This window comes from Phoenix dactylifera, unplaced genomic scaffold (assembly GCF_009389715.1).
Source record: "Phoenix dactylifera cultivar Barhee BC4 unplaced genomic scaffold, palm_55x_up_171113_PBpolish2nd_filt_p 000385F, whole genome shotgun sequence".
NCBI lineage: Eukaryota > Viridiplantae > Streptophyta > Magnoliopsida > Arecales > Arecaceae > Phoenix > Phoenix dactylifera.
Genome location: NW_024067832.1, coordinates 3,319 through 15,892, shown reverse-complemented (window position 1 = coordinate 15,892; position 12,574 = coordinate 3,319). Strand labels below are relative to the sequence as shown.

The following is a 12,574-nucleotide window of genomic DNA, read 5'->3' as shown; positions in this document are numbered from 1 at the left end:
GACATCCAAGTGACTTCTTGTCTTGGTCACGCTCAGTACCCTTGTTCTCTAACAAGCACCTGCACTATTACTTCAGTGTCTCCACACCGTGGACTCGAGTCTCGTCCATCCATAGGAAAAGTAATGTGTGCACTGATCTTATCGGATTGATCACCGTCCTCGTGATGATCCATCGATCAGGAGCGTTTAGAAATTAATCACTAATGATACATGGCTCAAATTCTCAACTCTTGAGAATATGCATCATCATCTTATTAATTCCTTAGACGATTCATAGACACAATAACAACATGAATGAAAAAGATGCCTTTCATTTATTTAACAATAAATAGTCAAGTACAAAATTATGTCCCTAGAATTAACAATGTGTCAGCTAGATTGGCTTCTAGGGCATACATCTAACATTAATTACATATTAATTACAAAGTTTCAGTTCTTAAAACTTATTTTTCAGATCTGAGATTTGTAATTAATCATGTTAAAATTCAGATTTAATTCATATTTAAATCTTAGATGATTTATGTTCATATATCACATATATAAACTTTAATGAATTAATTCAAACATCATACAACTTTTGCATTTATTTTCAGATCTGATAATTCTTTAAAAATCAGTGACTAAATGAATCATATATTTTATTTAGATCTAATCTAAATAATTTTATGATTTCAAATTTATTCATGTTACATATGTTAACATAAACATTGCATCTTATACATTCAAATTTCAGATCTAGTTAATCATGTATAATCAACAATTAAATTATTCATAAATCTACTTTAGATCTGATCTAAACATATTCATAATTTTAGATTTAATTGTAATGATTAAAATATAAAAGTTTAAATAGAGAACCTGGCTCTGATACCACTGAAAGTACTGATTAGTTCTAGCAATGATTGCATGTTGAAATTTTAAAATTTTTCTGTGGCTGCACCTGTTCGGGTTGCCTACGTACCCCTTCACAAGGGAGATCAAGCCATACGTAGTTCTTTTAATTTAAAAATCGCAGCGCAAAATAATGAATTAAACATTTTAATTTTAGCATGCATAAGAAATTAAATTTCAAAACATCACTACAAAAACTCATGATCAATATGCCGGGATCGTTTAAACGATTATGCTAAAATATTTACATAATTAATATCAAATCTGAAATGAGATTATTAAGTTCTAAACTTAACTAATCTATGATCCAACTAATCTTCGAATACCCATTGAATAGGTTCTGAAGATTACTCTATGAAGAGCCCCTGAAGAGGTTTAACCCTCAAGGATTAGACCTTATCTAATGTACTGGTATGAGATTTATACCTTTGCAAAATCAGAATACAATGGATCAAATGCTCGAGCTTCGCAGCCACACAATAGACTGGCCTCCATGAGTAATCCACGCGAAGTTCCTGGAGAGATCTAATCCTGTGGAAATGCTAGCTTGTGCAGAATTTCTTGAGGCTGAAATTTGATCTTCCTGACATTATCAACCTTTTGATCTGTCTTCTTGGAAGAGTTTGGAGAAATGGTTTATAGGGATTGAAGAGGACTTAGATCTGATCTAAAGGCTCTTATCAGGGATCCCTAATAGCTATGGCAACATGAACTTAGTATATTAACTAATGGCGAGTGGGAAGAGGAAAGGCTGATTTTTCTTTTCATGCACTAGGCTCCTTTTTTTTTCTTTCTTTCTTAAATTCGACCACCAGCTGATAGAGGTCCTTTTAATGTCACCATCCCCTCTAACTTCACTCCTCTTCACATGCCAACCATTCCATATTTGGGGGAGGATTTTGTGGGGTTTTGAATTTAAAATTCAAATGCTTGTTTCATGCGCCAACACATGATGATGATTGATCACATCTCCACCTTTCATCTTGTCGCCACTTCCCTCTTTCAATTTCGAATTTTCATGCCCACAATCTGATGATTAGAGGGTCATGTGGAGGTGGGTGGAGTTTGAATTCAAAATTCAAACTCAAATGCAAATGGGAGAGAGAAATGCATACAAGTGTCATGGCGCCATAAAGAGAGAATTTGATCTTATCCAATTTTTTTCATGAACTTATCTCTCGATGTCGCCCCATCTGATGATGAAGGAGGTCCCTGATGTTGCCACGTGTCACATGATGCCAATAAACAATTTAAATAAATTTTTAATCATATTAAAATTTAATTCATGGTGCCATAATTGAACAGGTGACATGTGGACTTCGAAATCCGAATAGTTCAAATCAAACCTATTTAATTCGATCAAATCCTAACAATTAGTGAAGTCCAATTAGTTTGGTTGAACCTAATCCAATTAGGTCAAATCCTAATTTAGCACAAATTGAATCTAATTCAATTTGGTCAACTTAAGTCCTCTTGGTTCAGACCTAATCCAATCAGGTCAAAAACTGATTGAGCCCAAAATTGAATCTAATTTAATTTGGCTCATGCTTAGACCAATTACTTAATTAAATTAAATTTATTAGTAATCTAATTACTAATTAATCCTCCAATAATTATTTTAATTATTTTTTATGATAATTTGTCAATCGAATTGACCAAATTACCCCTAAATGATTCTCAAGCATCCTTCAGCCATCTAGATCAATTAGAAAACTTCTATGCATGTGACCTCATAGGTTCGAACCTAAGCCGGTAGTACAGGAACGACTTCCTGTACTAATCGATGTGACCATCTAGTAATGGTATCCGACGTCCGGATAGGCCGAATATATGCGAAGCAAATATTTTAGAATCCTGGACTATGGTTACCTTATAATTCATCCCTTTGACTCCTAATATTAGGATGATCTTAGAGTTCTGTCAACTCTCTAATCAGTACATCCTTTATGTGATCAACTTTAGAAATCCTGTGACTCCTCATAAGGATTATCCTGGCCAAGGTTTTGCTAAATTGAACACAAAGCATTTTCTCCTGTTTTCAGGAGGGGTCAATTCCATCTTGACTCACGCACTGATTTCACAAGTACTTGACTGCACCCAGTAATCTTCCATCCTAGAATTAGAAATTCTGCTAGTCCGGTACTAAAGTACAGTGAGTTGCTTGCTAATCACTATGGTGATCTTAGGTCTGAGGGATACTTATACCTATATCCATTCGTAACATCTCTCGACAGTAGAGTGTTCCGGAATAGGTCACGTTCAGTGAAATATACTCCTACACTTCACCTGTGTGATATATCAGTGTCTCCACACTTCTTGGTTAAGAGGACAACCAACGTATATGTCACACAATGACTTAATTTCGATTATGTTGTCGTCCTAGTAACAACAAATCATTTGGTCGCGAACAGATTTAAGGACTCGAAGATAAATCCTCCTTTAACATAAAATAAGTCCTAAGGACTTCATCATATAAGAGTTCATCTGAAAATGTTCAATAAAATGATGAATAATACCAAATAATACTTTATTAATTTGTCAATTTATTTACAAAATTCAATCATCAAAACGCTGACGATTGACACTTAGGATACAATTCCCAACAACATCTAGAGAAGATAGATCATTTCTTACCTTGCAAGAACAATTATTTGATAAATCCAACTAATTTTGAGAGTCTCCTTTAGAACCTAATATTCAAAATTATTTTTATATCAAAATTTAACCATGATTAATTTGGAAATAAAACCCTAAGTCTCAATACCCTCATGCAAGATTGAGCCCAATATTTAGGGAATATTGCAATAAAATTTAGGGTAGTGGTGGTTAAACATATGGAAAATGTGTAGGAATGATAGGTCCAGATAGGTGGCGATGTATGATGGTCCAAATAGATCCGATCTAGATAACCCTATTAGTCAATTATGGAAATGAAAGTTAGATTGGATGGGGTGGCCGAGGTATGTTGGAGCTAACTTCCTTTGAGGATGGCCTGCAAGAAGTCTGCTTGCTGAAGAGTTTCTGGTAGGAGATCCTTTGATGCCTATATTAGAACAAAGAGGCAACAGTATGAAACGAAGAAATTTCAGCAGATGATAGTTCTCTATGATTGATATTGCATGATATCTCATGCCTAAGGTCTCTCAGACTGCCCCTTTATATATGGAAGTCGATTTTGTCGTTACCTGGATCGGTGTGATGTGCACCATTCGCCAAATAGGGACTAGTAGTACGTCTTAGGCGTGGGCAGCATACGATAATGACCTCATGCCGGATTTAGAGTTGCCACTATAACCCGTCGCTATTACGACGATCCATTACTAAGACTGTCAGTGCTTGTCGGCACGTGTCGATTGGCTTCTTGGTTGGAGACAAAGTTGTTCATTTAGGTTGGTTGGCTCCTCGGCTGGGTCCGAAGTAGTCTACTTCAGTTTGTATAGAGGTTGTCGAGGTCGGTCTAGTCCGAGGTTGAGGTGTCTAATATTTCAACCATTAATATGGATATGAACAAAAAAAATAGAATTGAATAAAAATAAAACTTATAAAACAAAAGAGAACAAAAATAAAAATAAAAATATAAAAGAAGAATTAAAAATGGATCAACTAAAGATTATATAAAATCATGTAGAAAATAAAAATAAAGGGAATAAATTTAATAAAAAATAGCAATAAAAAAAGAAGCTTAAAAATTACCATAAAAACTATATAGTACAATTAAAAACATAAAACGATCCACAACATAAAAAAATAAATTGAAAAATCTATATAAATAATATCTAGAAGAAATAAATATGAAATTAGATAATAATATTAGATAATAAAAATCCATATGTGAATTAAAACCAGATAATTGATTTACTGATATGTGAGTGGGTTGATGTCAGCGATCCCAATTGGCTAGGAATATATTACAAGTCGAGCTTGCGAATGACATTACTCTTGTACAAAGTCAGCAGACTCATTATATTGCCAAAATTAATTATATCCATGCGTTCAGTTACCTTTTACATGCAAGACTGAAATTCAAATGTAATCCCAACCTTATACATACTTGTAAATAAGTTTTTACCAATGAACTTTGTTTATGAAAATACACTAGGCATAAATTGCCGCAACGACACTCACAATATAAACTAAATACATTATTTCATTATCCATCTATTATATCCATTTTTTGTTCATTCGTTGCATTAGGAATGCAAAGTGAGTTGGGCCAACGCATGGCCCGGCCAATTCACTAAAGTTGTAGATAGGCGCAGTGACGTAGTCTAATCACGATCAACACGAGCCGAGCCTCAAAGCTTAGGCCGAACTCCATGGACCCGGCTTGACCCCGACTCTCATATTAATTGAGCTCCAGGGAAAAGAAGGAAAAGGAAAGAGGGGAAGCGGAGCTCCCGGTCATGGCGAATTCCGACCCTGATAAGCTTATGATCAAAGCCGATAAACTGTAATTTTTTCAACTGTTTTTTTTTCCTCCATCATTTCTTTCAGATTTCTCTATTGTTCTCTTATGATGCTCCTCAAGATTCATATTTCACTTTATTTTGATTTTTCGCTACAAAGTTCATTTGAACTTTTGTTTTTGTCAATTAAGTTTTAGATCTTATGTCATTCTTTTTCCCATTTATTTTTATCGAGAATTTCATATATTTTTGTACGATTCGGGCAATTTCCGTTGATTGGATGAGATTAAAGAATGTCCGATACCTTTTTGTAAAGTTTTTCTTGACTGAATTGATTGCTATTATGTTAAATCCAAACTCATTCTTAAGTTTGAGCCTAATAGTTAGAAGCTGAGTCTCCAATCTGAACAAACCCCTCACAAAGCCCTAGTTTTTTTCTAATGCCTGATGTAGATCGGTTATTGAAAAAGTTCAGATTTTTAGTGACATATGTATCAATTGAGGAACGGTGAATTTGGTGCCTGAGAGTTTGGATTTGAACCATTTCTTTGAGGGGCTGACCCTTGTGTTGATAAATATTGAGGTCAGATCCCATTTATTCCTTGCAATTGAGGTACTCAAACACGGATGGTTCGCATTGTAATCATGCATGGGTGCAATGGAAATTAACAGTCTACTGCGCTATCATAGTACATCAGTCCTCCAATTAATGCATGCGTGTGTTTACAATTTGAGATTTTATGATGTCTGGCTCCTATTTTAGTGCCTTGTTAGCTTTTCTTTGAGCCTGGTAAATAGTGTGCGTTGGGTATTTTACACCCTTTCATATTTGGATGCTTAAACTGAAATAAAAAAAAAAATGTTGGATGGAAGATGCACCCAGTTATAAGGTAAAAAAATCTATTAGATACTCAGACATCTTCCAGGTTTATGATACGAAGAAACAATTCTTAAATTTGTTTACTACTATGAGGATGCCTTTAGTTGCATGTACAAGTAAGCATCTAATGCAAAATTACTTGAATCATTCTAAGCTGTTCAGGGCTTGGTCTTGTTTGCTCTTATTGAGTTGCTTATGTTAATGATCTCCACAGTTGTAATGTAGCCTTTGAAAGATCTCAGGTTACCACTTTGTCAATTTGAAATGTAATCAAGGATGTCCTATAAATTTAATAAGAGATCTTAGGGGTTCCAGCTGTTGCTATGTTGATGGAGATGCTGCTTCTTTGAGTTGAAGAGCTACTAGCTAGATAATTGCATCACTTGCAATTAGTATATATTTGATGTCTGATGCTATGGGATAATTAATATTACATTGTTTGCCAGAAAGGGATTTGCAAAGTAGTTTCTTTTGGGGCTAGAATTGTTGACTTTACAAGCAGTGATCTGCAGATAATATTTTGCAAGTTGGTATAAGGTTTGCAGAACTAGAAGATTAGGACGCATGCTTGCTATTAGAATGGGTACAAGAATGATGTATCCATCTTTCGGGAGAGTTTTTTGTGTAGTTGTTGGGAATTTCAATAGAGAGAACGGGAATCACTGGAGTTCAAATAAGCAAGTTTCAAAGTTTGGTGGTTGATTCTACTTCTGAAAATGTGAATCTTTTGGAAGAAGAAAAATATGTAAAGAAAAATAGTTGCATATCATTATTTCAACAGTGATAACTGATTAGTGATAACATATCAAACTTCTCAGTTGAGGTATTAAGGGCTTGTCAAATGAGAGGCTGCTTGCCATTTTGGTTTTTTGTTATTAATTTGTTATCATTTGTTGAATAACATGCTTAATGCTCTTAGTGGCTTATAGAGGAACAATTTGTACTGTATTTTTTCCCCCTCCTGTATGCTTCCCTTTGATTGGTAGTCTCAAAGGTTGATGCCAGCTTCTACCCCAGGGCAAGATGGTTGCCATTTCCATGTTGCATAAGATATTGTCCTTGACATGCTTGTCTTTGTCACTAGTGTAACACTTCTTCCATATCCGCATGCCCTTAAGTAACCAAAGTGTGTTGTCTAGCTGATGCAATTATGTCAATTTGGTTTGACTTTTTCTTAAGTATTCATGTTAGAAATCCTAGTTTGTTACCTAGAATTAGTATAAATAAAATAACCAGCTGGCGAGATAGTTAAGGATGCATATTTGGAGTTTCTAACTGAATGTGCATTCATTGTTTTGTTCTAGTACCCTGAGCTTGCTGATACTGATGTCTTAAGGTGACAATATTGATCTTTATCTATGTTCTTCCACTTATTGATGTTTGAACAATTACATTTGTTTAATAACTAGTTTAATTGATCATGGAAAAGTGTCTTTCCTTCATTTTTTTTTTCCAAATGTGACATGTCATGTTGCTTGAAGTTTTAGAAGCTCATAAGCTCAATGCTATGCTATAATGCTCACACATGGTTATCCATGTGTTGGGTAATGTACACTCTTCACACATTTGTATCACAATATGGATAATTTAGGGGTTTGTCATGATGGAAAATGGAAACTTATCTTCATGTGATCATGCAACATTGATATCCATGCCGACTATCTTATTGTTAATTTAGGGGTTTGTCATGTTGATAATCCAAGTAGTGCCCAGAGGGCTGGTTGAGGCTTGAATCTATGGTTGGATGTTGAAATTCCCAACAAATTGCTCTAGGCTCTTATAGTTATGATAGAAGGTTGTTAAAATTGGATATTGAAACAATTTTTTGGAAGACAAGAGGATGTAGCAACACCCTTTTGCAGACGGGTTCAGTATCTTGTTGCTACTATTATTCTTTTATCTATACATATACACAAGGAATGGAACATTGTAATGCTTGGTGTGTGGATTGATTGCAATATGATGGAGGAATAACAAAAGATGTTTGTTTGTGAATGTTTTCTCAGCTGCATATTTGTCAAAAAGAGAAAATTCTTTTATAGAGGATGGTCAGAAATATTAATTTTTTTCTCATTTTATCCTTATTTTGTCCTTCGTAGAACAAAACTCAGTTTTACCAGATGGAGTGCAGATTGGAGGACTGCAACCTCATTGTATGAGCAAGCTGGTTGGTGATTGATATTTGTTTCTTTTCTTCCATAGACAATCTGTGTTTTTGTCTCTTACATATAAATTATTGTATCTCTGTCAAAGCTATTGGCTACAGGTTCAGGAAAGACAATGAGAAAGCAAAAGAAGCATTTGAGAAGGCTTCCAAAGGACAAGAAATGATTTCATCATATCCTCCTCTGCTATGATTTTGCCATATCTTCCTTTGCTTTTCATTATTCATAGTTTCCATTTATATGTTCTTCAAGATAGGGAAAGTATACCCTTGACAATCTTGATAGGCCTTGGGATGCTGCCAAGCATATGGAGTCTGCTGCTGCTCTAGCAAAGGAACTTGGTCGTTGGAATGAAGTTTCTGATCATTACAGAAGGGCGTCTGAATTATATATTGAATGTGGAAGATCACAGCCTGCTTCAGACGGTCTTGCAAAGGCTGCTAGGTATACAAAAACATTCTGGCATTTCTTTGTTGCAAAATCAAAAAGATAGTTGGAGCATATGCATTTAAGGGACTAAATATGCAATTGCATCATTGTATATTCAGGGCTTTGGAAGATGTGGCACCTGATGAAGCTGTTCGGTTGTATACTGATGCTTGTGTAGTCTTGGAAGAGGATGGAAAGGAGCAAATGGCTTTTGATTTATATCGTGCTGCCACAAGTATTCATGTTAAACTTGAAAGGTAAGAATTTTCACATATTGGTATCATGTTGAATTATGTGAATTAGATAGCTTTCTTGATGCATGCTTTACTTGGATGTTGTGAGTTGCTTCGCCTTTTCAAAATAAGGCAGCGGCTCAGGCTTTCGAACTTCGTAGATTTCCATGAGTTGGCGTATGACCAATTGTGAGTCTCCGAAGACGTATAGAAAGATAATTCCAATATTAAGAGCTATTGTCAATCCCATTATCAGGGCTTCCTTCATATTCCGTATCGTTATTGGCTTTGATAAGGGAAAAAGAAAGAATGGTATAATGTCCTATTTTTTTGTGTTAGGAACACAATCCCATTTTTTGGTCTAGTGCCTCGAGCGAGCAACAAGCAATCATCAGCAAACAACAGAAGGTGGGATATTGGTTGGGAACATGCCGCCGACATATAAGCCTCCAAACCCTAGCTAAAGGTAGCGGCTTGGAGGGCCTGGGATAGCACGTCGGTGCAAATGATGAACAGGTACGAGGACAAGGGGCATCCTTGGCACAAGCCAACCCTTGACCTAAAAAAGTCAGCTGGTGAGCCATTGACAAGGATATAAAAATTTTAGATCATTGAGGATGAATCAAAAATGATAGTTTTCCTATAAAGTACCTGGATCTTTTCTTGTCCCCCAAGAGAATAAAGAGAGAGCATTGCCTTCCTCTACTCAAGAATATGAAAGGAAAGGGCCCACATACAACCCATAATCCAGTTGATCCACACACCCAGAAATCTGACACTCTCTAGGGCATGGACTAAAAAATTCCATCTTATATGGTCGTAAGCTCTCTCCATGTCCAGCTAGACAGCTATAAGGCTGCGGCGACACAGGGCCCTCTGGAGATTGTGCATGAACTTCTGGGTGATAAACACATTGTCCGGTGACGTTACGACCCCCCCACAAGAGCCCTCTGCTCTGGGCAGATGATGCGGGCGAGAACTGGCTTCATCCTGGTCACTTGAATCTTGGCGATAGCTTTGCACATGGTGGTGCAGAGACTGATAGGTCTATAGTGGCTGGGCTCACTTGCATCTGCCTCTCTTCTTCTCGTTCCCTCTCACATGGCCATGGATGGTTGATCTAGATCTAGCACATGGTGAATCTTGATTTAGAAAACCCGTCCTTCCCTCATCTCCTCCTCCTCGTCTCTCTCTCTCACACACACACTCTCCACATTTCTAATCATGGTGGCAGTGGAGTCTTTTAGATCTAGCATGAATGTTTGCCTGTTCCTTTATTTCTCTCCTCCTCTCCCCTCCTCCCCCTCATTTGCCCACCACTACCTTCACCAACTTCAACCTCTTGCCTCCTGTTTGGGCTGACCCTTTTAGCCTAGTCAAGATGACTTGATAAGTAAGGGATCGAGCCCGACTTGGATTATCCTAGCTTGAGCTAGCTTGAGCCAAGCTTGAGTTGAGTAGAATATATGTCGAGCTAAGCTCTAGCCGGGCCAAGGTCGCTCAAGCTCCATGCATTTGGAACCCTAAAGTATGCACCTAAATATTAAGTTGCAGTATGCATCTTTCTCCTCCTACGCTCCTCTATTCTATAAAGGGGAAACACTAGCAACTATGAAAAATATCATTTTGAGTTGGAATAACGTAATTATTTTAGGTTTGTTTGTTACTTCCTTCTCATATCTTCTCTCCCTAACTTCTATCTTCTTTCTGTTCCATAAGCTTTCTTCGGCTGCTTTAATTTTATCCTTGATGCTATATATATAAACCTATTCCTTAAACCCTTCTAGTAACACTAGACCCCGTAAACCCATGAACTCCTCCCTTGAGCTCTCCTTTTCCTTGACTTGTAGATCTCTTAAAATCAGTCCTCCATCAATTTAAAGGCAATGGACCATCAAAAACACTTGCAGCATGAATAAATTCACTTTATTAGTGTCACCTCTTGATTGCACTTGAGCTTATCAGTTGGAGACAGTAAGGATGCTTAGTAGCCATATAGTGAAACAAATATTTTGTACTTTTATATCAATTTTGAATATAGAAATTGCTTAATTTAAACCATTGAGGGCATTAATCTAAATCTGCAAAATTTGAAGCAAGGAACATATCAAGTACCTCTTTCTTACATTGTTCTCTTTCTTGCCATTATTGTGAATGTAAACGTACATGGTTATTGATCTAGTAAAAACTCAGTATGATACACTGGTTATCAATGCATAGATGTAGTTTTTTGATGAAATTCCAATCAAAGCCTTTGATTTAACGACTAAGCTTAGAGACTGAGTTCTAATCTTTCATATGCATCAAACTAGGTTGCTTTTCAGATTACCTGTAGCCCTAGGGTATAGTGTAATGTCCTACAAATAAAAGAAGCCTGCTACACCCACGCCAAGATGCACAGGTGCTGAAATAAAAAAAAAAAACTTAAACAAAGTCTTATATGTGAAAGGGTATATTACAAATCTTGAAAGGTTTCTTGTCATTCTGTGCAGGTATACCGATGCTGCAACATTTCTCTTAAAATGGGGTGTAGCTGCTGATAAGTGCAATGCCATCAACAGTCAGTGCAAGGTGCTACTTGTGCGATATAACTCCAGGGACTACATTCATTTGCAAGAATGCAGTTATAAATAGTTACTTTTGACAAACTATTTTTTCATTCTTCTGAGAAATGAATATATATGATAAAGAAACTCGTTATTTTCTTAGTGATGAATTGCATTTTATTTGTTAATATTTAATAGTTTGTTATTGCATATCATTTGCCAATTTCTACTGAATAGTGTTAGCTTCTAAGAAATTTTGGAGCAAATGCCAATGGTTCAAGAAGCAACCTAGTCTTATATATTCACTAAATTAAATGATCAATATCATAAATATTTTGCTGATTGAGCATCTATCTATACCTAGATGGGTATTTATCCTTACCTATGCCTATGTTCTGGATAGTCAATTATGTAATACTAGAGTAATTAAGCTTGGGATTAGTTGTGCACATTCTTATGTATGTGAATCCAATAAAAATAATTATCTGCAAATATATATCGTAAATGCAGAGAAAAATATTGAACAAAAAAGTCCTGATTGAATTATTTTAAATTTGTATCATGTTTTTTAATATCAATCTAGATATTATGTCACAAAGTCCAATTGAGAAACATGTAAATGTGTTAGTGTGTTTTAGCTGTTTTATGCTAATGGAACAAGGGGTTGCAAGATGGTACATTGCCTAGATTCAAACAAGACCCAAAGCAATATTCAATTACACGTAAGATACAGCTCATGAGTAACATATGAAACTCAAAGTAGGATTATTCTCAATATAATATGGAAAATTATGCCCCACTTATATTAGTGTTGCCTAATACTATTATTTCCCCGGCTAATTAGTTTGGGCAAGGTCCACATGATAGGGACCATACTGGTACATCACCATTTTGGTATGATATGGTTGGTAACATATGGTATGCATCCCATACCAAGATCAGCTCCAATATTTTTTTGTCTCTCCCAACCATGATACCACCCAAAATTGGGTGGTATGGGTGGTTTTGCTCAATCGGGATGGAT

At 36.0% G+C, this 12,574-nt stretch overlaps 1 protein-coding gene across 1 annotated transcript; it reads left to right on the top strand.

Moving 5' to 3' along the window:
* Window positions 1–5,172: 5,172 nt before the first annotated feature.
* On the top strand, window positions 5,173–11,653 carry LOC120105862 (gamma-soluble NSF attachment protein-like). The gene is made up of 6 exons (XM_039118609.1): window positions 5,173–5,341; window positions 8,277–8,344; window positions 8,431–8,515; window positions 8,628–8,786; window positions 8,891–9,028; window positions 11,497–11,653. The coding sequence occupies exons 1-6, from the start codon at window positions 5,295–5,297 to the stop codon at window positions 11,636–11,638; spliced, it is 639 nt and encodes a 212-aa protein (XP_038974537.1). The 5' UTR covers window positions 5,173–5,294; the 3' UTR covers window positions 11,639–11,653.
* Window positions 11,654–12,574: the final 921 nt, after the last annotated feature.